The 25,902-nt window shown below is 38.6% G+C and overlaps 1 protein-coding gene across 2 annotated transcripts; it reads right to left on the bottom strand.

The window, feature by feature from the left end:
* Window positions 1-2,170: 2,170 nt before the first annotated feature.
* On the bottom strand, window positions 2,171-24,420 carry smc5 (structural maintenance of chromosomes 5). Of its 2 annotated transcripts, XM_088911654.1 has the most exons (24): window positions 24,247-24,420; window positions 22,957-23,098; window positions 21,794-21,846; window positions 21,384-21,546; window positions 20,551-20,685; window positions 19,923-20,063; window positions 19,417-19,578; window positions 19,064-19,135; window positions 15,469-15,724; window positions 15,149-15,303; window positions 13,820-13,933; window positions 12,781-12,875; window positions 12,076-12,208; window positions 10,960-11,133; window positions 10,394-10,563; window positions 9,804-9,927; window positions 9,338-9,460; window positions 8,847-8,975; window positions 7,292-7,387; window positions 6,627-6,731; window positions 4,955-5,074; window positions 3,888-4,067; window positions 2,555-2,650; window positions 2,171-2,456 (listed from the first exon to the last, which is right to left on the bottom strand). In XM_088911654.1, the coding sequence occupies exons 1-24, from the start codon at window positions 24,414-24,416 to the stop codon at window positions 2,319-2,321; spliced, it is 3,246 nt and encodes a 1,081-aa protein (XP_088767780.1). In that variant the 5' UTR covers window positions 24,417-24,420; the 3' UTR covers window positions 2,171-2,318. The 2 variants fall into 2 exon arrangements, with proteins under 2 accessions (XP_088767780.1, XP_088767781.1); XM_088911655.1 differs by lacking the exon at window positions 19,923-20,063 and having other exon boundaries at window positions 24,247-24,407.
* Window positions 24,421-25,902: the final 1,482 nt, after the last annotated feature.

A 25,902-nucleotide genomic window follows, 5' to 3' on the forward strand; every position in this document is an offset into this window, starting at 1 on the left:
ACAAAATTGAGTACTTTATGAAAGTACTGGATAGCTGCCATGTTGTTGAAAACCCCTGGTCTCGCCACGGGTGAGTGTTCACACTGAGACATGAAGCGGCCCTTCCTGGCTACTAGTCACTGTAATGAGTAATGTGATGCATTACATTGCAAACCCGTGTGGGCAAATAAGCACAGGTTGTGCAGCAGAAATGTTACAACATGATATGCATGCAAAGTTAAGTAGTATGTGTCAGCAAAATGGTCTCAAAGTTGAGAGCAGTATTTCTATTGGATTAAAAGAAGGGTATTCACAAGCCTGCTTGCTAACAAGGTAATAAGGCTGCTTCACGTCACTGGAAGTTTTGTTACTTCGTCTTGAATCGCAGAACATGGCACTGTACATACCTGGAAATGTAGTCCAATTTGTGACGTAAACAGGAGGTTGTACACGTTACTGAGTACATTTTACTTTTATTGTGGTTTGAAAGGGCCACAGCATAAATTATTTCTAACTCCAAATATAAAAATCGCTTTGCGGTTCCCTTTAAAGGCAAATGACTATTACATGAACATTAAATAAACATTAAATCACCTCATAAGTGACAGTGGACTTGGCACAGAGGATGAGGATTTAAACCGTTACATATCAAACCTGCTTAAAAATGAAGAAAAACAGAACCCCTCCAAGGTATCAAAATGTTGTCATTTTCATCGTTCTTAACCAGCCATTTCCAACACGGCAAGATGAACTGTATTTCTTTATAACATCGGTTACAGGCAACAACGAGGGAGACCAAAAATCACAACAAACCACTGAGATCGTTGGACCAGGTAGGATTGTCTAATTGCTATAGAACTTCATTTACAATGAGTGATACCAGCCTTACTGTACAGTGCTACACTGATCAAGCCCTGAGACCTCACCTACTGCTCTTCCTGCAGACAACACACGTCTGCATACTGCTTGTGTAAATTATTTGCACGAGATGAGAACAATCATGTAATGGATGCCTTATTTAGCAAACTTGAGCTTATTAAACAATTGTGGGGAAAAGCAGAAATGTGTTTCATTTTGGGGGTCAGAGACCAGGCACACAAAAAGTCTTAATTCCACAAGACACCATTGAAAGCTCAGTATAAAGCAAGAGCCACAGATGTACAGCTTATATTACACCTAACAAGTGCTCCATGCTATTAGCCTGTAAATTGCACTGCAGACCCTACCCCCTTAAAAATGTTTATCAGCATAATATCATGCTCGTTCAATAAAATGTCAGTATGCCAGAAACAGGATTGTCTTGGTCCCATTACTACTTTTATGAAATTGCTGAATTTCAAGTGATGTTTCAGATTCGCAGAATAAATTCCATCAAATAAACTGTAATTGGTAAAGGCAACATAATCACATATAACACACAGAACAACACACTCGCAGTGTTGCAGATGTTTCTTCTTGTCTTTTTCAATATTAAATTAATTTGAAAACGTGAAATAATACTAATGTCACTCCACTGTAAGGCTGAAAATTTTAAAAGAGATCTTCCATTCTTCTACACAGTTGGTGTCTGCCAGTGTCAGATTTTGTCCATGCAGGCAACAGTTGTTAGTATTTTTTTAATCAACTGCAATATACAATAAGCAAACCTGAAAAATTTGATAATTTTGTGTGCCACATGTACGTGATCATCTCGTGTTTTGCTTTGCAAAAATTAGTTGCAAATTATCTTCTCCCTTGTTCAGGTAAAAACATGTAAAAAAATATCACTTCATATGGCATGACTTAAAAGTGGCCTTAAGATGTCAGGCATAGACTTCAGTTGCTGACAACTGTCAAGTAATCCTTCAAAAAATGTCAATTTATATAAATAACAGGTATGCTTCTATAGTACTAAAAAGGCTTGCAACAACTTCTGCATTACTGTGCATTAGTCCACTATGTACGTTTGCTCAGTCCAACAGCAATCATCACTTCAGGACTGTACTCTTGGTTGCCAGAACATCCACTTACCCACGCATACTGTCTGGATTTGGGAACATTAAGTCATGTGACAAAATCAAGTTATGGTCAGTGGCATTTCATAATAGAACATCAGGAGTTGAAAACATCGGACAATTTTCAATTTTTTAAAACTCTGTGCTATGCCTTAAACAAGACGTATATTCATCCTATTTAAAGATGTCCATAGACATTTTGGCAATTTTATTAACATCAGTAACAGTAACAATTAAAAGAAAAGGAAAAAAAAATATAAAATGTAAACAGACGGGCTGCAATGTCTAAAGACAATCAGGAATCTGTCAAGGCACATTAGCAGGTAAATTCCACAGGTAAATACTTCAAGCCAGTAACCGCCGAACTCGCTGCTTTCGCCTTTCAAAAGCTTTTAAATTCCACTTGGCAGGAGGCAGCATGTATGGCCCATTGTGAACACAAAGAACCGTCATCTCATCAGCGTAGGTCAGGTTCTGCAGTAGCTGCACAACAAAAATAATGACATTTAAGCCAGAGAGAAATTTCAGACAAAACTTCAAAGTTCATGAAACAAACTCAACAAAAAGAATCTGTAAATCACCTTGGGTGTTATAAAAAAATACTGGGAGGTTGTTTCGTTGCAAGCCGTTCGCACAACAATGTCAAAGACTCTTCGTTCATTAATGGGATCCATGCCCTGTGGGAAAATCACACGTTAAATTAGGTTTTGCAAGCATTGCTATAATGTACAGGACAATGAAAACCATGCCATAAATCAGTCTAATAATAAAATAGCTCTACAAAGTCTAATAGTAAGAGCTATGAAAAACAAACTAGAGTCATTCTAGGTTTAAAACAATGTGGTCCATCTCCAGTCCTGCAGGGCCAGTCTCTTGACAGGACTTCATTTTCTGTTATTGGCTTAACCGGACCAATCCTTCAATGTGCTGCTGCTCTCAATTCAATTCAAGCTTTATTGTCCCCTAGGGGAAATGTGTTTGACTGTGCCGTAAAACAAAACACAATGACAAATAAACATCACCAAAAGGGAAGAGAATACAGTAGTGTTACAGAAGATAAGAAACAAGAGACAAGGTAGTTACTTTGCATTGTTTAAGAGTGTGATTGCAGTAGGAATGAAAGATTTCCTGAGTCTGTTGGTTTTACACCTGGGGGCACAGCGGCGTCTCCCAGATGGGAGAAGTGTGAATTCGCAAGGGAGGGGGTGAGAGACACACTCCCTGATGCTTTTGGCTTTCTTAGTCACCCTCTGTTTGTAAAGGATATTGGCCATGCTTTTAATGCCCTGCCATGCCATCCTTGTTGTTGTGACCTATTGTCATTGTGTTTTCTATTTTTACCCTATACTGTTCCTTAGCTTTCCTGATCTCCTTTTTCACCCCTCTCTGCACTTTCTTCCTGAGCCGGGTGTCCCCTTGAGAAAAAGCCCGTTTCTTTTTTAGGAGAAGATGATTAAGGCTTTTTGTTACCCAGAGTTTGTTATTGGGAAAAGCCTTAAAGCTTTTGGTAGGGATGATAGAGTCGACGCAGAAAGAAATATAATCTGATTCCACAACAGCAAGAATGTGAATGTCCTTTGATGTGTTTTTAAACATGTCCCATTGCGTGCAGTCAAAGTAATCCCAAAGCCGTTCAGTACAACAGCTGAAAAGTCACAGGTCCTCCAGAACCAGTTAAGACTACCTTGTATTTTGTACCCTGTAGTGAGGGATGCCTCACAAGAATTTCACATTTTACCAACAGAAGGGTGTTGACTAATATGATTCACCCATAAGTTTTAAAATGTTTATTCTACTCCTAATTCATTTGGAACAATGCTTCTAAAGTGTTTCAGTACATCCTTAAAATCGCATCTTAAGTACATCCTTAAAATGATTCCAACGATAACGCAGACTCTTCCTTTCCCGACTTGCCTGATTGATCTCATCCACGACTCGAAACGGGCAGCGGTTGAGCTCCTGTAGGGACATGAGGTAGAGCATGGTGGACACGCTGCGCTCCCCTCCGCTCTGGTGATGAGGAGTCAGCTCGTGGAGCTGGGTGCTGCTGCGGAACTTCACACGGATACGTATCCCGTACTTGTCATACTCCTCCTACAGATAAAGACACCAACTCGTCTGAAAACCTTAGCAAGGCAGACTCCAATCAAATTCATCAATCAAAGTTGACAGAAAACCTTCACCCAATTTTCCCCCTCAATAGGAAACAGTTAAAACTAGGTTCTGGGAAGAAAAATAAAAAATGAGAATTCACTCAGTTTTCTTTCCTTACTTTGGTTAAAAGATGAAAAACTGTCAGCACTCCTTTTACCAGCTCTGGTGCATAACTACAGATGTCAAAGCTAACAGTACTGCAGTGCTCATGGGGACCTTTTAACATACGGCCTGAAGTCTGAAATCTTGAAGGGGATCCCAGTGGCTAAACTAGCAAAGGCCGTCACATGGTGCCGGAGAGCAGACGTTACTGGTTCGAGACTAGGGTACATCAGTCTCCAAAAGAGAGCAGGATTCCTCAAACAGCGACGCGCAACTGGGAATGCACCAGGGAGGGAAAACCTGTGAAGTCCTCTAAATAATGTTAACTCAGCAGCAAACAGAAATTTGTGGCGCATGCAGTATGAAAAACTGCTGGATGGGTCTATCATCCACTGCACGCTTTGGAGGAAGGTGTGATTATCTCTTCCACAGTTGTATAGGGACTTAAAGCTAAGCAGAGTGAACTGGCAACCGGTTGTTCTGACCTGGATGACAGAAAAAGAAGTGGCAATTCCAAGTTTCAACAAACCAAATGCTAATCATTTCACCACTTACCAGGTGCTAAGATTTTTAGTCTTTGCAAACACCAAATTTAAATTTTAAGGTTTCCTGCAATTAAAGATGGGGATTTGCCATAATCCTATTTGAAGCAAGGTATTAAAATTTTTCTGAGAACCTTCATCACTTCAAAGATCTGGGTTTTAAGAGTATAGAAAAATTCTTACCTCATTGTCAGAGTGAAGGTCAACCTCTCCAGCACACTGCATGGAACGGAAGAAATCGCTGAACTTCTCATTGACTTGCTCCACCAGCAGCTTCAATGGGTTCAACCACCTTTCCTTTACCTGCCACATACAAAGGTCATCATTTGCCGTTACTCTGATAAAAGCATCATAAAAGCCTATTTATATGTCCATCAGCAATGTCAGCTGGAATATTATATGAACTTTTTCCATCAGGACAATTATGAACTCTTCAAACATTTAAGAGCTGTTTTTCCAAGAACTAATTCCTAAGAATTAGAAAGCACACAAAGACAATTGTAGGACTACACTATGAGCTTTCATATCGTAACCATTCAATATCAGATTTCCAATCAACAGGATTAGGTTTGAGTCGGGCAGCTCTTATTGGCAAATCCAATACCCTAAGTCTGAAATCTGACTAATTTTCTTGGCAGAATTTCCAAACTACATTACTCTACAATTGTATATTAACAGGTTTTGAGCTGACAGGTACATCTAATTAGTGACTACTCAAATGATATGAAAAATCAGAATTAAATCGGATTAATATTTACAAAATGTACTCCTGGCAGAGGTGACTTAGATTAGGAATATCAGCAACAGCCATACAGTACATCTTTCAACTTTCAACTTGAATGCTAGGTGCAGGCTTCTTGGTGAACTCTTAACAGCATAGTAAGCATAAGATATAAAAAGGATGGACTAAAACTGGTTGATTCTAAATGTGACTTAAGCAAGGTTTTAAAAATATCCTCAGAACAGTCCTTCAACTTTAAACTTTCATTTGTTAAATGTTAAATGTCAGGAAATCCACAGTGAGATAAAACAGGTCCAATTCTGGTTAGAAAAAAAGATTTAAAAATACCACTGTTCCTTTTGCAATATGTTTCTTATTGCACAGATCTCAATGTCTAGGAAGGTCTTTAGACCTTCAAAAATATGATTAAAAATTCACCGACAACATCTGGAACCACAAGGGTTTAATTACACAGGGGATCAATTCACAATACATAGCAGCAATCTACAGCAACGATTTGACAGCAGGATTTGTAAAAGATACAAAGCAAAACATGTACAATGTTCTTAAACTTCAAAACCTTTAATTCCCCATTTCATGCAATACAGAGGAAGGCTTGGCGTATTAAATCATGACTGACATTTTTTCAGCACAGGAACGCTATTTAAAAAAAAATATACACAGATTTTTGGATATACAGTTTTGGGATCTATGACTTTGATTTTTTTTAACAACTGCAATTAACACAATGAACAAGTCAATGAAAATTGCTCCTGTGTCTTTTTAATTATAAATATTCAAGCTCTTGATTTGATACGTCATAAACGTAACGTGCAAAATTCACTAAAGCATATGAAACAAACGCTGATCATAAGCAACTGATGGGTGTATAGGGAACCATGTGTTATTTATGTATTTTACAGTTATTTTACATACTATCAGAATTTAATGCTTTAAGAAAAGATTGTTTTTCAAAATTCCCCTTTAGTATTTAAAAGACAATTTGCTAAGTGTTAAACCAAGCCTTTACTGTATGCAGCCTTTGACATTTTTGGAGTTGGTGCAGTCAGTTTACAGTAATTCAAAAGCTTTTAAGAAGCCAAATGTTACCAAATAAATGAAGAAATTCAATACCTGAGAAATGCTCTCTCTGTATTCTTGTAACGCTTTTGTTTTTTTGTCGAGTTCCACTTTCAAGTTATCATATTCCTGTGTTCTCTTTGCATATTCATCAAGCACCTGCAAAAAAAATCCACAAGAACAATTTTTTAATCAGCTTTGGTTCCTTGTTATACGACACTCATTTATATCTTCAGGCATAGAAAGTAAGATTTTGGTTGGAGAAAGTCCATTTATGACAAAAGGGTATTATGAATTTTGATCTGACTACTATAGACCTAACCAATTTGGAAAATATCAAATATTTACATTTCAGCCCATTGCAACAATTGACCTAATGGGGAAGTGCAGACAGGCTCTTCCAACTCACCTACTTGAGTGGATGTAGTAGTTGTTCACGTACTACAACTGGATGCACTGAACTGGACACATCCCTTATTGATACTGCAACAAGGCTGCAAATGCCAAGGAAATTGCAGGGATTGCTGAAAACCAATTATTCCAACAGCACTGATCAAATGGTATATCACCACCTGGGGAATCTTGCCGAGCCATAGACTCTCAATAACTGGATCATTCAAACTAAACATTTATTGCTTGAGCTGCTCAGAGGCTGCTGATGTTTTGGGTTTTCCTTTCTGAGATTTGCAGACAAGATAAGCACAAAATTAATCACCTACCGAAGAATTTACACCTGTGAAGCACTCTGCTCTTGATCTCTCTTCATGCAGAAGTGCATCTATTTCATCCACAGTATCTGGAAACTGTTTGAAGACCTTCACAAATAAAAGACGTTTTGCAGATTAAATGTACCACATAATGAGTTATGTGCACCACAGAAACACTGTTAAAGTAAACTGCTACTACAGAAGGATAAATCAAAGCAGGAATTTAAGATATGGTTTTTAACCACAGCATTTCCCATTTATTTCAATACATGGTAGTGCACAGGGTATAAATCATTTCTGCTCCGATGTAAACATTCAAAATAAGGTGAAAGAAGCTTTCACTTTGTGTGTCAAAGTATCACTTGCACATGGCATCAAAAATGTTTAAATGGTTAACTGCACACAAAATAAATCTCGACTACCCATCCTTTAATCTAGTTATATTTGCAGTTCACAAATGGAAACCAAAGAGTCTAAAGGATCTATAAAAAACACCCTGAAAGAATGGTCAAAATTCCCCCCTTTGGAAGTACCTGAGCCCCAACCAGAGGAGGATTTACATTGGTATAAAACGTGGATGTGCATGGATATGACCATTCTAATTTTTTGCAGCATTTTCAGGATAAATTCAATCTGTGAAATGTTTTGTTTTCTTTTTTTTTAAAGTGTATGAATCAATTTGGGGTGCACTGTAGAAACAACATTTAAGCAACCTGTAAAAGCCACATATTTAAAAGTTTATTAAAAGACAGATTATTAACAGACAGGAAAGCACAGTACTGTTGCGAAAGGAAAGTAAGATGTAATTTCCATCTTAGTTCTCTTCCAGTGTGAATAAACTACTAAAATAAAATGAATAATCTTCTTGTTGATTTTATTGCACATGTTCTGCCACTGTCTAGAATAATTTCTCTCAAGCTGGATTTTTGCATGTGGCTCAAAAGTTTATTAAGGATTATTTAATTGATCAAAATATGCTATCAATTAAACTTTAATCCATTTAAAATTAATTTGAGCCACTATACAATGAACAGTATTCTTTACTGAAAGATGCAGTCCAAAAAGGAAAAGGTCCTTTTATAAATTTGTGCAGGTATGTCAACTCTGTGGAAGATAGTCTGTCAATAACCTCCAAAGACAACATTGTCTTTCTGCATTAATGTCTTAGATACAAATAAGCCTCTTAACAGAAACATCTGCAACTTTTATTAATATTTAGCACTGAATTCAGTTATTTCTTATTGTTCAAGTCTATTAAGCTACAAAAATTCAGGAAAAATCTAACTTCTCATCATTGATCTAAATAGAGGGTCTAACTGATGTCAGTATCTGATATGTCAAATGGCTTTATAAAATTCATTAAAACATTAACTGCCTGAAAGGCAGTCTGTTTACAGCTTCAGACAAAGATTTTAAGACAGAAAAGATGGTTACCAAATTTGTAGATCATCACAGATGTACTTGTTTCACAAGGTGTCACAGACATGTCTACGTCTATGATCAGTTGAAACAAAAGGATGTCTCCCAGAATCTGCCTAATCAATCGCTCCTACGTAACACCACTCACATCATGGAGATCCTGAGGGACATCGCTCTGCCCTGGGTCCAAGTTGCAGATCTCCTGTGCTTTTTTCATTAAGCCTTTGCAATCACGCACCAGAGTATGCTTCTTTCTCTCCAACTCCAAATATTTGTCCTGTAAGGTTTGCAGATAATCTTGCTGATTTACACGTTCAGTATCCAAACACTAATGGCTGTGTTAATTGACATTAACACTACATACAGTAGGAAAATGTTTTTAAAGAGAAGCTCTGCAAACTAAATTTTTTAATGATATAAATACAAGTATAAAATATTTCTACTGATCTTAATGTTGTACCAATAGCAACGTTTCAATAAAAATGAATTAACTACTAACGGATGTACTACTTTGTGCCGCTCTTATTGAAAAGGGACTATTCGACCAGTGTGATTTCACAGTTACACCTTCCTAACTTTAACACTGTCCTTTCTTTATATGGATGCATTGGAATGACGAACTGTATTTCACTCCATTACCTCCAGAACTCTCAGGCGGGCAGAAGCCTCTCTGCAGTCCGTTTCAAGTTTCGTCTTCTCTGCAGTTAACTGCACGCTGTCAAGAGCCAGGTATACCCTGTCCATGTTCAGCTTTACTCTTCTCTGAATTAAAAGAAAGTTATCAGAAGCAGAAACATCATAATACAGGTTCAGTATGTGCCACCCATTCGAAGCGTTTTCAAAGACTTAGCTCTTTTATGGTTAAAACAATTTTAAAATCCTTTAATTGTTGGGGCGGCGCATGGAGAGCAAGTTGGGGTATGCGAAAAGACAAATTCCTAATACAAGAAATTGTATATGGCCAATAAAGTGATCTTATCTCTCTTATCTTTTATCTTAAAAAAAGAATGCACAACAGTTAGCAACAATGGTAAACCTACTACATTACATGTTGTAAGTAATTATCCTGTACCCGAGTTTGATTTTTATTCAAAACAATACTTACTTTCATACTCTCAATTAAATCTGATACAATGGTGACCTTCTCAGTATTAACTGCTTTTATTTTTTCTTTTGTTTTTCCCTCCTCCTCTTTTAGGTTTATGCCATTCTGCTCCATCTGTTTCAGACTACAAGAAGAAGTTCCAGTTATTCTCAAACAGTATCCGTTTTTATCCTAGCAAAGTCAGATTGACATGAGAGAGCAGAAGATACAAAAAGTCCAATTAATAATTTTAACATACTACTTTTCATTTGTGAACTTCAAAACCACAATTTAGAAAAAAACATGAATTTTATTATAGCATTACTGTGCTATTTTTAATTTCACTGTATTAGTGTTTTTGCATTGCTGCTGTACATATGAGTTGTCTAGTAAGAGATACACTGAACTGTACTCGAAATAAGACACCTGTCTAGACACACTGACCGAAATTAACATGTCAAATGCATGACAAATACAGAATTTATTTTAACTGTCAACATTTTCACTGGGCACATTTTAGGGCAAAGATCCCTGACCCTACGCTTTATAGGCAACTCCAACACAGTACAGCAGGATTGCCGTCACGTAAGTGGATGAAGCACTGAGCACACCTGTCTAGCTTGGTGCTGATCTTTTGTTCCAGCTGCCTCTTCTTTCCCTTCAGCTCAGACAGCTCTTTCTTTTGATTCCTCAGATCGTTATCTCGACGGTCCAGCTGGGTCTGCTGTTCAGCAAAGGCTCTCATCTGCAATTCTAACTCCTGTAATTTCTGTTGAGCGGTCTGACAACAGGAAAAAAAAACTTTAATAACTAGAGTTCAAAGATCTTTACTTCCATGTTAAAAAAAAATGGCAAAAAAGGAAAATCCTGAGCCTACTACAGCCAAGCGTTATGTTCTACATCACAACTCAATGGCCTTTTAACTGTTTAGATCCCTTTCAGGGGTCGCTTATTTTTATAATTAATGCTATTACTTTTTAACATCACCGTAATCTTTCAGTGAAAATTAACAGGCACTGAACCAAGAAGCAAGTTCAAGCGCATTTCTCAATGTAATAATGTAGGAAAAGGCAACTCCCTGCGTGAGAGTCAGACGGCAGAAATCTGTGCACAGTTGACAGGGTCACATCAGAAGCAGCCTGTGGTTCTCATCTGCATTAGTGCCGACGGGCATCACCTGCAGCTGCTCCTCCAGCTGCCTCCTGGTATCGGCATCCGCAGCTGAAGTCAGGAACTGAGAGGGACGCAGCGCAGTGTTGCTGGTGATGGTTTTGTTGGAGTAGGCAGACTTCTTCACCGTGTACTTTTCCTCAGCAGTGAAAATCTGTTTCAGCTGTGACTCTTTTATCACCTGTTAAAAGAACACATGCATGCCCATTTACCTTTTAGCATTTTTTACCTAAATGTCGACTTAAAAAATAGCCCCAAGTAAGAATACAAGACAGTTCTAGACATCAAACAAAACCACTTCAGTTTATTGCTTTTGTTGATATGTTCACCCAATTTTGGAATCACCAGGCTATAAGATAATGAAGGACGGAGGATAAGATTAAAACTGAATCCAGAATACTGCTGCCACCCAGCACACAAAACTGCTTCGCCACGGGGAGATTTTTTTTCTCCCCCCAACATCATGTACACACAAATGGAGGTCATTTTGACTCAGAAGGCTGCCACGAGAAGAATGGGTTTTGAGATTGGCAGTGTGGCATCACCAAGATGGTTTGGTGTAGTTTTGCATCATTTTATTTTAGGTTAGTATCATCTTAAAGCAGAAACATTTATAACTACTATCAGGACATAAAAAGGCCACAAAGCAATACTGAAATTAAACATTGTGACATTCATGGTTTATATGAGCACACATTCTGCAGACTTGTGTCAAGCACAATTATTTGAATATGCAAATTCTAGGACTTTTGTGCAAATTTCATTACTGGAAAAAATCATAGACACTAAACAATAACTCTCAAATACAATGTAACACTCTGGCAACAAATCGACTGCAAAATCTGTTTTTTTTTCTGATCCATTATACAGTAGGTCCAGCTCAACTTCAAGAAATTCAAAACCTTATAAATGACAGTATGAAAAATGCTCTACAATTCTCGTCTTTGAGGACTGAAGAGTACTTGGAATTTGTACTAAATAATCACTAAACTACCTGCATGTTCACAATGGAAATGTTCTGTATCCATTGAGTCTAGTGATACAATGATGATCTACAAAATCTGCTGGTTTGTTGTCCAGTACCTGTTTTGAAGATCCCTGCTATATGGTATGTATTACTTACAGTTTCAATCATTGCTTTGGTCTGTTCATTTCCCACTGGAATTTCATTTACTTTGTATTGGTTGCACAAGTAACTCATAACTTCTTCTGGGGCATCAAACAATTCTCTTAAGTAAGAGAAAAAGCCATAGCGTCTATAAAACAAAGAAAACCCAATATAAAACAGGTTAATCATAGCATTAAAATAGGATTTTAGTACACAAACAGCGTTATCATGCTGATCAGTCAGGTATCGCCTTATTAACCTATAAAGACCGGACATCCGTCTACAATGAAACACAGGTGAGGTGACATCTGGAAAGTTTTAAAGCTACACAAACACTGACAATTTTAATTTTTATTAAAAATGTGGGTAATTGTGCTAATACCACAACAAAATGTATTCATCAGGAAGGTATATACTGGTACACTATGTTTATGCAGCACATATGTTAACAGGAAACCAACTCAAAGTAATTATCAAAGCCAAAATTCAATACAAATCTAAAGACAAGAATTTTAAAAGCCCACATCCAAATGAAGGATTTTCCAAAAATTATGTTTGCTGAAGTTTCAAATTCAAATTTGAAACTAATTTATAATTAGTTCTAATTTCTAATTATATTTTTGTGAGTAGCACAAGTGACTGTCCCTCTGGGGAAAATAAAAACATGCATGACACCAGCAAATCTGTCCAAGGAAACAATTGAGTATGGATACAACTTACTGTAATGCCTCAATCGGTCGTGGTGGTGGTTTGTTGGCACATGATTGAGGAGGAGCGATCACAGCATTAACCCGTAATTTTTGTTTGTCACGTACCTTAAAAAAAAAATGTCTTCATTATAGAACAGTTAACAAACCAGGGTATTTTTACATAAAATATTTTTTCAAAACACAATGGAAAATAAGTTTGGGTTGAAAACAATCTGTGAAAACCGTCTTTTCAAAAACACTTCACTTTTCAGGGACAGTCTTTGTAACTGATCTCCTATACAGTATGTCTCCCAGATCCTTCACAAACTGAGCAATTCCAAGGTAACCTTATACTTTAAAGTGAAAGACTTCTTGGCATTTTAAATTCAGCTAAAACGTGATCCGTCTTTAGCAGGCTACTGTACGACCTGATGCTAGGGAGTAAAATGACACTCCAAGACAAACTTCGGCATTCATATCTGGTTTTGTCTAAATTAAAGGAAACCATTTCATATCGGACCATCCAATATTCCATGAGCAAAGAGAACAAAGCAGAAATTACATTTGGGTGAAGAACGGGCACAAAGCATACACAGGACACACACAGAAAAGCCTATTTTTTGGTTTCCAAACAGGCATGTCACAGTGCCTGTAAATTACCTGCATAACCCCTAGTCACAAATCTTTATTTTTTTATTGGAAAATCTGAAGTTATTTTTAAGCAATATTTTAAATTCCTTAATAGTAGCAAATCCTCCCATTGGGGGAAGACACTAAACAAAGATTAATATATTAATGTAAACATTGCAACATTATACAATTTTCTGCTGTTCCAACAAACAGTATTTTAGAACACACTGTGACTGTGGAAAAACAGAGCTACGGTTACTAGAGTGACAGGTGTATTTATAAAAAAATTACTTAAAGGAAAATGCTGCTTGTGAGGGGCTGTTGCACTTAAAAAGTATTATAACTACCAACCGCATTCACATACAAGACATCTCATGAGATACTATACCTTGTAAGAGGCACATTTAAATCTTGCATACTAATTGTACTGAAGCACTCACCTCGCTCATAAATGCTTCCATGTCCTCTTGCTTTTGGAACACAAAAGCCCGGAGGTCATTCATTGAAACTTGGTTCTCAATATACTTTGCATGTTGAGCATCTCTTACATTGACCTGGAAAGGTAGAAAAGTAGCACATTCTGTCTTAGTTATCATGTCTTCTGAATGAATCACTGAAGAATACAATACATAATTCACCTGCTATCTAGATAATAATACATCTTACTTCCTGAGGAAAGATCTACAAAAAAAAGAGGTAGTAAATCTATGATGATCACAGGGTGAAAAAAATATATGCCTGTCTAATGTTATGAACTGGCCACCTACATTGTTGAAGCCAATGCACTAGCTTCTCTCAAGAAATCAAACGTTTAAGATGCATGGATCAATTAGGTATTGGCAATCCAACGAGTTAGTGGAGACAAAACAGCCTGCTCTCATTTCTAACACATTTACAGCCATTCATGCTGAAATTAAGCATCTTAAATTGGAAACCTTAGCAAAATTTTCACGACTAAAATCACAACTCGAGTCGTTTTTCACGACTAAAAATGACTAAAATGGATGAACTTAGAAGCAGTATCAGTGAAAAAAACATTTGCAATGATAACTTAAGTGCAGAAAAACAGCACACCAATATACTGTACATGCCTGGAACTAAACAGGTCAGTGTGGAGCGATATTTTATGCATCACAATTTTCAAGTTTTCAACTTGAATTTTCTTTTTCCAGCTAGGCAACTTCACACATTTTTAAGGTTCTTACTAGGCAGGCATTTGACATGCAAATATACAACGGCTCTGTGAAGCACAGTGAATGGCTCAGTGCCATAACACTGACATCAGAGAGGAACTGGGAGGGCTCAATTGACATGCAAACAGGTTTAATTTTCCTATTTTGTCAGTTTTCTTGAAATGTGCAAATAAAAAAAATCCATAAATGAGTTCAGCATACAAACTACAAAGGAAGAAAAGAAAAACATATTAAACACTGAAGATTAAAAAAAGGCATTGCTTCAGCTGTGGACCCTTGCTCAGGTGTGTGGTGCACAAGAGACTGAGGTCCACCTCACACCTGAAGAAGACACCACTCTTCTCTATCCTCTATTCTTTACTACTTTTCAGGGTAGAGTTAACCTCTATCTGCTGCAATGTTTAATAAAGCTAATGCCAGGCTTATTCTAATCACATATTTAAAATTTCATACTCCACATTTCACATCTGACCACAGGCCAACAAATACCCACTGAATGCTGTAGCAGAAGGCAAAAAAGTGACCAAAACCTGTTTCAGGAGGACAATTAAAATGTACGTCATGATACATACGCACCACAAGCATAATGGGCTCATAGACGTTGCCCCTGAAGAGTTTCCGGTTCTCTCTAAGCCACATCATGGCGTTGTAAGTGTCACGGTATCTCTCCTTCAGCTTCTCCTCTTTACGGATCATCAAATCTTCATGCTTCCGGAGCTCAACTTGTAACTCTAAACAACAGAAAATCATACAAAAGGCCATACACAAATGTCAGGTCATAGAAAATAGTATTAATAAACCAGGTAAGGCTATAAAATGGATTTTCGGTGTTCCACGAACAACAGGAATGCTGAACGTTAACATCATGAAGAATCGCAATGGAAAAGGTGTCATACTTTCGCTTTCATACTTCTGGCTCTCCCACTCCCTCTTCACATCTGCACGTTCACTTTCAATTTTTGCCTTCTCCTCCTGTATTTGCCTCAGCTGCCCATTGATGCTGTCAATCTTGGGCTGTACGTCGTCCTGGCTGCCGATCGAGTTGAGCTCCGCTTGCCAGTCATCAATCATCCTCCTGGTGTTATTGATCCTTTTCTGCCGGTCTGCCTCCTCTGTCTGTTTCAGACTCAGTGCCTGCTGGATATCCTCGATCTGAGAAAAAAAGCAGACCAGTGACTCACACCAGCACATATCACCTGCCCCAGGTTCGTTCTGAAACTCCATCTGGCTACAGTTACTAGCACCAATTCTAAAGATTACAAAGTTGCCTCTATATATACAGTGGTGTGAAAAAGTGTTTGCCCCCTTCCTGATTTCTTATTTTTTTGCATGTTTGTCACACTGAAATGTTTCAGATCATCAAACAAATTGAAATATTAGACAAAGATAACACAAGTAAACACAAAATGCAGTTTTTAAATGAAGGTTTTTATTATTAAGGGAAAAAAAAAATCCAAACCTACATGGCCCTGTGTGAAAAAGTGATTGCCCCCCCTGATAAAACATAAATCAACTGTGGTTTATCACATCTTTGGAAAGCTGAGTTCAATTCCTCTAGCCACACCCAGGCCTGATTACTGCCACACCTGTTCTCAATCAAGAAATCACTTAAATAGGACCTGCCTGACAAAGTGAAGTAGACCAAAAGATCCTCAAAAGCTAGACATCATGCTGCGATCCAAAGAAATTCAGGAACAAATGAGAAACAGAGTAATTGAGATTTATCAGTCTGGAAAAGGTTATTATGCCATTTCTAAAGCTTTGGGACTCCAGCGAACCACAGTGAGAGCCATTATCCACAAATGGCAAAAACATGGAACAGTGGTGAACCTTCCCAGGAGTGGCCGGCCGACCAAAATTAGCACAGCGACGACTCATCCAAGAGGTCAGAAAAAACCCCACAACATCCAAAGAACTGCAGGCTTCACTTGCCTCAGTTAAGGTCAGTGTTCATGACTCCACCATAAGAAAGAGACTGGGCAAAAATGGCCTGCATGGCAGAGTTCCAAGACGAAAACAACTGCTGAGCAAAAAGAACATAAAGGCTCGTCTCAGTTTTGCCAGAAAACATCTTGATGATCCCCAAGACTTTTGGGAAAATACTCTGTGGACTGACGAGACAAAAGTTGAACTTTTTGGAAGGTGTGTGTCCCATTACATCTGGCGTAAAAGTAACACAGCATTTCAGAAAAGGAACATCATACCAACAGTAAAATATGGTGGTGGTAGTGTGATGGTCTGGGGCTGTTTTGCTGCTTCAGGACCTAGAAGACTTGCTGTGGTAAATGGAACCATGAATTCTGCTGTCTACCAAAAAAACCTGAAGGAGAATGTCCGGCCATCTGTTCGTGACCTCAAGCTGAAGCGCACTTGGGTTCTGCAGCAGGACAATGATCCAAAACACACCAGCAAGTCCACCTCTGAATGGCTTAAGAAAAACAAAATGAAGACTTTGGAGTGGCCCAGTCAAAGTCCTGACCTGAATCCGATTGAGATGTTGTGGCTTAACCTTTAAAAAAGCGGTTAAGGCTCGAAAACCCTCCAATGTGGCTGAATTACAACAATTCTGCAAAGATGAGTGGGCCAAAATTCCTCCACAGCGCTGTAAAAGACTCATTGCCAGTTATCGCAAACGCTTGATTGCAGTTGTTGCTGCTAAGGGTGGCCCAACCAGTTATTAGGTTTAGGGGGCAATCACTTTTTCACACAGGGCCATGTAGGTTTGGATTTTTTTTTCCTTTAATAATAAAAACTTTCATTTAAAAACTGCATTTTGTGTTTACTTGTGTTATCTTTGTCTAATATTTCAATTTGTTTGATGATCTGAAACATTTCAGTATGACAAACATGCAAAAAAATAAGAAATTAGGAAGGGGGCCAACACTTTTTCACACCACTGTATATATATGTGTGTGTGTGTGTGGGGGTACACTGCACGCAGACATCTTTTTGCAAACAGCACGTTTGATGCAAGGGCATGTTCAAGTTCTAGCACAGGTCAGTGGTACTTACTGTACAAGGTCAAAATACTGGACCAGATATAGGTTTTTTGAGGTGCATCACGAAAAGGTGTTGTATGAAGAAGTCAGGAACAGGATGAAATGTTTTCATGTTTTTGACACCATGTGCAGTAACTAAGTGGAACAAGAATGGATGCATCTGGCCCTCAGTATACAAAGGCAAATGTTACAGAAGTGGCTCGAGTTGAGTGATAAAGGGTGAGAAACTGTATTGTGGGGAAAATTAAAAGGACTGTTTAAAATTTTACTTAATTACTATGGGCATTCTTTTATGATTTGTTACTTCACCAGATATGATTACATTTTTTATACTATTAACTTTCTGCTTTATTGCCTGTGAAGGATGTTTATTAGAATTTTCATTTCAGAAAAATTAATAGATATAGGAACAATAAAACTAACAAAAGAAAAACTGGCAGAATGCTTTGGTTTTTCAACATTTGATTTATTTTGCATTGGCAAGGTGCAGTGTAATTGTACAGGTTCAATTATGAACCTGGGGTGCTATCTGTGTGGAGTTTGTATGTTCTCCCCATGTTCATGTGGGAGTTTGCCGGGGGCTTGTTTCCTCCCACGGTCCCAAAACATACTGGTAGCTTAACGGTCTTCTGGGAAAGTTGGCCCTGGTTTGAATGTGCAGGTGTTGACTGGTCCCTAGCACCTTTTGCGTGCTGGGATAGGCTCCGGCTCCCTCATAATCTTGTGTTGGATAAAGCGATCAGAAAATGGATTGATGGATGGATTTTTTTTAGCATTCATTCTCTTTCTTTCATGCAGACTGCAGTAAAAGAAGCATTAGTTGCTTCCACTAAGCACTTTTGACAGACAGAAATGCCCGTTTCCCCGGTAACCTCAGTTCTCTGCTGGGGCCTTAAGCGGTGAGCACAGAAGCGAGAAGTACTGGTGGCAGTATTCCACCAGGGACAAAGCTCAGCTGTCCCCAGTTCGTTTGGTCTTTGACCTAGAGTACGGGAACAGTCAAAGGCATTCCAGTTCACTTCTCCGTGGTCTAGTCTTTGATTCATTTCTTGCTACACTGTGTCCTTCAAAACAATTTTTAGACCAGCTTGGGTAAACTAAAATCAGGCTTTATATTTCTAAACAAGTGAATAAAACTGTGCAACTCGGAGAACAGAGTGAAGTATAGGGTTAGTGGCAGATGTCAACACTCACAGTATCCTGTGCCTCTCACTACCAGCGGGCAGATCCATGCACCAACGTTTTCAAAGGTGGGTCAGGGTTAGGCTATACACTTACCTTCAGTACCTTCAGTTTCTACAGTAATATCAAATGTTATAGCCTGACGGACACCTCTTGGCTATGGCCTTTTCAATACAATTTTGTAAATAACTGTAGGTATTGCATATTTGCAGATTAGAATTCAGTAATACTAAAGGTACACAAGAACACAGAACAATGTGTTCCAAAAACAGCCATTCTGACTTGGTCTTTAAAAAACCAAAAGACAAACCTCTTTGTCCTTTCGATCCAATTGGTCTTGTTTGTTCTTGCATTTCTGCCAAGCTTCTTTCATCTGTATATTCTGAAAATAACATAAAAGGGAATAGTACTGAAGGCGTTAATTACCACACACAGATATGAAAGACGTGCTTGGTTTCCATGGAAATTAAAATGGCAGACTGGGCATTCATTGTGTATTTAACAAACAAAACATGAATCTCTTCAGTTTTTTTTAGAACATCTGTTAAGTTGAATCCCCAACCATGTTAAACAAAGTTGTTTTTGCCTAAATGGTGTAGTTGGGTAACATTGCGTAATTATGAGGAAAAAAAACGTAAAATGAATCAAATTTCTACTACTTACCTTTTCTTTCATCTTGTTGTCAAGGGGTTTAAGCTGGCATTCAAATGACTTAATTTTGTTTAGCATTGGTGCTTGTTCATCCTGCAGCTTTTTCAGTTCGCTCTTAACATTGTCTCGCTCACTCTTTACTGCTAAAATTTGCCTCCTAACAGTCTCGTATTCCTAAAATGAAAAGTTTCAGATCAGCGATACAGCAGGCTGCATAAACACTTGATACTTTAAAAAACACAAAAATGATTAATAATGGCTACAGTGACACACTGTCCTACAGAGACAGATTATAAATCTACCACATAGACATGTAGGACATTCAGGACAGAAGGAGGCCGATATAAATTAAATTAAGAAAAAACATGAAAATAATGATATTACTGTAAGCGAAATGTCAATAGTGACAACAAGCAATAGATTACTTCATACTACAGTTAACGTTATGCTGCTCAACCCCAAAACAGCAATTTTGTTCTTTAAAAAAGAAACACTGCCCCCTGTATTAAAAAACCTACCACCCAGGGCTTTTTTCTCTCTAGCATGTTGATTACATCCAAGTGACGCTGCTTCTCATAGTAACGTTCCACATCCCGTTTGTAACGCTCGTTCTGATGGCCCATCTTCTCAAGGAGACCCGCCTTCTCCTTGCAAATATTCTGCCAGGTGAATTGGTCCAATGTCAAACACAGAATACTGAGCACCAGAACAAACCTTTTGCCGTATTTAAGCACGTATGTTTTACTCCACTTTAATCAAAATCTAAAGGCAAGGCTCAAAAGAGTCTTATTAATAGATAATGAAGTCTGGGTGCTTCTTAAACGTTTTCAGTGTCAATCTGACTAACTGATCTATCAGAACTGACTGCTGCAGAACGTGCCTGGCGAAAATAAGAACATTTCACACAAAACTCAGGAACCAACAAGCACTGCTGATCAAGACAACAGAAACAGCCACACTGAATGCCAAAAGACCAATCAATGGAGAAATCTTAACGTCATGGTTTGGACATGAGTAACTACGTTAAAATCTTGGTACCCCACTCGCTGCTGTGAGATCATCCAGATATGGCAACATTCCAGCAGCAAAATGCAAATCCCTTGTTCTTTAAATTCTTTTAAAAAGACTATTTGCTTAAAATGTTACCTCTAACTCCCTTTCCTTTGAACGGAAGTTTTTTAATTCGCAGTGGAATCGGTACATCTCCGGTGGCCCAACTGACTTTTCAGTTGCTTCTAGTAGCTCGACTTTACTCATCTTGGCAAACTCCCCAACCTTCTCCTGTACGACAAACAGGAATAATTTAAAGAATGTTAAACCCATCCATTTTAAAATTAAAGGTGAATTTCAGGCGCATACGACAACACTGTAAAGGTAAAAAAAATGGCAGACTGGGCATTCATTATTATCATTCATTCTTACAGAATTAACCCAGCAAACAAATACTCTACAAATCTTATACAAGATTAATATATGAAATACAATCCAAATTGGAAATTGTATAAGAACAATTTTTTAATATAATAATCAAACCAGCACTATAACACTTAGCATAAGCCAGAAATGGTAAATACCTTCAAATCAGAAATATGAAAAATTACATGATGCAATTACATAAGCTTATTTCAGAAATCAAGCAGGGCTTGTCTACGAAACTTTCCATTATAAAGAAACATTGCAATCGTCTCCTAAAAATCACACTGCATCTTTAGAGACCGTCTACGACTAAGAATGCAAGAAAGGTCACAAACAAGATGAGATGGTCCCTCCATCTCATGTGGATGCTAATAGCTAATTGATCCAAGCATCACATTTGGATATTTCCTGAAAGATCCCACATTACTGGAGTGGGCAGCTTGTTCAACACTCCAAACACTCTTTGTGGAAAAGTGTACCTCTCTGCTTTCCACTCATGTCATCGAGTTCATGTTTTAATGTCTAATACAACTAGTCTGAAAGCAGTGACGGCAGTCACACACCTGAGGCAGAAACTGACACAGATTTCCAACTTGTATCTGAAGTGCTTTCACCGCCTCTTCCACAGTTTTCTGACTTGCATGTTTGCCATTGATCATCCATGTGGACTGATTGTTTTCAACATGAATTTCTCGATTTATCTTAAGATTGCCTTCACACTTGTACCTACAAAAAAAATTGTTTAATAAGATGAAGTACTTTTAACAAAAAAAAAGTCCATTATGCTTTGGTAATACTTTTAAACAATTTTAAGAAAAGTTGCAGATTACCTTTTGTGCCCCTTTCCACAAAAGGATGCTAATTTTTAAAAATGCTTTAATAATTCAAATAAACTGCACATTCTGCAATTCATATTTCTGCCCTGAACATATATTTTAGGATCTACTATCAACTATCAGGACTTTTTACTTACAATTCAATTTCAATGGAACCCTTGCTGCACCCTCGTTTTACATAAAGACCAACCTAAAACACAAATATTACTATTAAATCATTGTAAGCACAACAGCCTTACATTAGGAATGAACAAATATACAGTAAACCCTTACTATTACAATTAAGTAAATTTACAAACAAAAATGTGGACTGCTGGGCACAAACAATAAATTAGAAAATTAATGGTGATTGTGAAATGCCGGAGCTAAACCTACCCTTTTAAAAGTCAGGTGCAAAGTAAACTTTCAAGCTTGACTTTGTATCCCTATGAACGTATTACAGATGAAGAGTAAAAAATGTATTTCCTTCACAGAAAGGATTTATTTTTAACTTTTGTAAATTTTTAGGAACAATATCTGTTTCACCTGAGAAACAAATAGCACCTACAAGTGGAAAAAAACAGAATGGACAACTAAAATTCTTTAATTTAGGGATCAAAAGGCAGGTTGCTGGTCTGTGGTCCTCAAATCCACATCCCTTTCTAACCACCTGATAGGATACGAACAGGGGGCTATTGATGCAAGCAGCCCACACACCAGCCAAGCTCCCAGTTACACCACTGAACCCTTAACTGACTTACAAATAGAATTCATTTCAATTGCGAGTCTGTTTTCACGTTCTTAAACATGTTGAAATGGGCTTCTCCACTTTTCAATGAGCCCACTTCATAAAAAAAGACAATCCCAACCTTTGGGGTAGGCAAAAAAAAATTACCCATTAGCCATCTAGCAACTTGTTGGTTCAGTAAAAGTTCCGGGTAGGTATTCAGGTTCAGGGAAAATGAACACCAGCAGGAGTGTGGTTCACTAGGAGCAGGGTGGGGAACTCTGGAGTTACTCTACATTTCTGGGAAATCGGACATTCATTCTAACTCCACAACTGTAAAGTACCAACCCTTCCTAGAGTGCCTTGAAGAAGATGCCAGGCAGGTCCAGGCCTCTTCTGTTCAACACAAGCTAAAGGCTTTGGCTGACAGCCTGACTTACATGATGTACTTTCTGTTCCGAGAGAGACACGTTTGACTTCAAGGCACCAAATTTTCATGAAAAACCGCAGCACTGAGGCTCTGAAAACGGACACTACCCCCTCTTGTAAAATTCATACCCTACAACATGAAAATCCAGAAACTAAACTACTCACTTTATCGCCTCTTCCTAAAAATGCTGTCTTTCCTGCGAGCCCCAAGCAGATGGCACAAACTATGCTCGATTTCCCAGTGCCGTTAGCTCCCACGATCATGTTCAGATTCGGTCCTGGATACACGTCACAGCTGTCATAGGTTCTGTAAGAAACAAAATAACCCAAAACTGACCATGCCTTTTCATCACTTTAAAAGAGCCTTTTAACAAAACTTACCCATAACAGTGGTCAAACCAGACTTTCGCTCCATGAAACTATAGAAAAGAGTGTAAAAGCATCTCAACGCATTCGGATATACAATGGTAAAAGGGGCAACGTCTGCTCCTTTTAGAAAGTACGCTGTTCTTTGGTAAAAGGCAGTCTCTGAAGGGTACGCTTGCCACCTGTCTGAAGCCAGAATGCCCCGGTCGCATGTAAACACAGGGACGCCTCTGCCGGGAGATACCTTTTTGTTGTTTCATTAAACATATATCTGGGATATCTGAGCGTTTGCACATATATATAGCGCCTTTCTGGACACTCCACTAAAAGCGCTTTCCAGGCAGTGGGAACTCTCCTCCACCCATGTGCAGTACCCGCCTGGATGATGCATCGTCGTCATGAATTAACTACCGAGAGCTGTTTAGACATAATGCAGACACAATGGAGGAAACCTGCACACAGTCCTGTGTGGGATACCGTTGTTCAAGCGCTTCACGTACATATTATACATAATACGAGAACCTGTTTCATCCTCTAGTGAAGTGCGGCAGCAATTCTGCGCCAGCAGGACCCCTAACAGTAACACAGAAGATCTTGTGAGGAGAGAAACCGCTTCACCTACTGAAATAAGGTGGACCTCACGGGTCTACAAGCCCGGAGAGCAATTCACCTACACCACTGAATAGAAACATGGCATCTATAATAATAAAAGTGTCAAGATTTCGGTTTAATATAATATATTCGCTAGTGTGTTTAGCCCTTTCAACAATGTGTTTCTTTGCCTGTTTTCGAACACCAGCGTATTTTTATTTTTCTATTTTAGGAGAACATAAACCAAACGGCACCTGCAACATCAAATGATGCGCGTTTCAAAAACGTTTCTTCCGATTGATTCTTCTTCAGCTGCTAAGCTCAGGTGCAAGATTAGCAAGCCCAAATGAATGTGAACACCAACTTTTAAAATATTGCTATTTGTGCACGTTACGCCTTTTTGATATCATAACGAAACTCAAGTCTCAAAGAGTAGAACGCAGCTGCAGTAAGTTGGCGTTGGCCGCTGTTCGAGCATCTTAGCGCCCGTCTACTTACAAGAAATTTTCCATTGAAATCCTGACAATAGACCCTTCAACAAATTGGCCTTTTTTGTCATCTCTGACTGAATGAAGCGTATTGTTTGCTCCCGAAGTTGAAGCGCCTTCACTGTTGTTGCTGTTCGCGAACTGGTGACTGACTCGCTTCCTCTTGTTAGAGGCCGCCATCTTGACGAATAAAAAAACTGCTCGCGGTGTGACGCAGGCGAGGGAAGCACCAGGAGATTCCCGCCTGCCGGAAACCTTCGCTATTGGTTATACTCTCCGCATTTCAACCAGACAGACCGTGACGTACAAACCGGTAGAAAACAAAGTGAGTTTTCTGACACGTGGTGTGATGCTGCCGTTGTGTAACGAGGGATTTAGAATACCTTGTAAGTCTTCAAAGACAGCGGTAAAGGTCGACATAAATACATATCCTGGGAAGAACAAGCTGGTGTTTTATTTGTTCTACGGTATATTGTGTACAGTCAGTTGCACGTCTGTTTTCAATTGCCCTATTAGCCAGCAACCATATCACCCTGCAGCTCACAACTGGCAGCCCACTGAAGTTCAGCAGGTGTGAGCCTGGCCAGTACCTGGATGTGAGACCTACTGGAAAAAAACTAAGGTTGCTGCTGGAAGAGGTGTTAGTAGAACCAGTAGTGGGCACTCACCTGCAGTCTGTGTGGGTCCTAATGCCCCAGTATAGTGACAGGGACATTATACTGTAAAAAGGTGCTGTCCTTTGGATGAGATGTGTTTCTTGAAAGCAGTAGGGGTGTTACTCTGGTGTCCTGAAGAAGATCACTTTATTAGCCGAATACAATTTCTTGCATTAGGAATTTGTCTTTTCACATACCCCAGCTTAGCCTCAGTGCCACCACTCCATGATCCAATATCCCCTTGGCCATTACCAATCATGGCCTCCAAATAATCCCCATCTATACATAGATATTGGCTTCATCACTCTGCTGTGTTAGGTTTGGGTTTATAGCTGTGAGACAATTGCATTGAGCTCTTTAGCAGAATATCATACATATCATGTTTCCTGATTTTCCATCCAGCTGAACTCTAAATCTGCAGTGCTAATTGATGCCTTTAATGGATAACCATGATTGTTTAGTTTTTTTTTTAATTTGCTCCTGCAGTAGCATTCAGCACTACCCCCACTTGAAGAGTGCTGTTTCCAACACCCTCAGCATAAACAGACCATTAAACAGTTCAAACCCAATTTGTTTAACCAGATTTCTGACCAGATAGCTCTTGACACCGTATCAGTTTCTAACAATCACACTCAGGCGATTGACAATAATTCACACACTCCCGCAGTCAGAGGTCCTGTCAGCTACATCGCAAGCAGCACACCTTGAAAGAAGGTAGCTCTGTAACACAAGCATTGGTTCAGTGTGGATTCCAGTACCAAATGTACATACTGTTTATCCCCAAAACAGAAAACTGAAATCAATTAGCCTGTAACTTAGAACATGACTGGAGCAAAAGCCAGAGAGAGGACACAGTATTCCTACAGTACCAAGGCTAGAATTCACTGGTATAACATGTGCAAAACACATGTGTTTTAACAGCTTAGAGACACTCTGACAAACAAGCAGCTTAGAATGTGCTGAGCATATTTGATCTGGGGAAGGCACAATAACAGTACTTCGTGCATGCA

The sequence above is a fragment of the Atractosteus spatula genome, chromosome 3 (assembly GCF_055471065.1).
Source record: "Atractosteus spatula isolate fAtrSpa1 chromosome 3, fAtrSpa1.hap1, whole genome shotgun sequence".
Classification (NCBI taxonomy): Eukaryota; Metazoa; Chordata; class Actinopteri; order Semionotiformes; family Lepisosteidae; genus Atractosteus; species Atractosteus spatula.

Excerpts from the sequence above, each read along its gene's own strand:
- smc5 (XM_088911654.1), bottom strand. The coding sequence starts at position 24,416 with ATGGCGGCCTCTAACAAGAGGAAGCGAGTCAGTCACCAGTTCGCGAAC. Across the intron at positions 8,976-9,337 it reads CCCGCCTGAGAGTTCTGGAG|GACAAATATTTGGAGTTGGA; the intron begins GTAATGGAGTGA and ends CAAACCTTACAG. Across the intron at positions 6,732-7,291 it reads TCACAGGTGTAAATTCTTCG|GTGCTTGATGAATATGCAAA; the intron begins GTAGGTGATTAA and ends TTTTTTTTGCAG.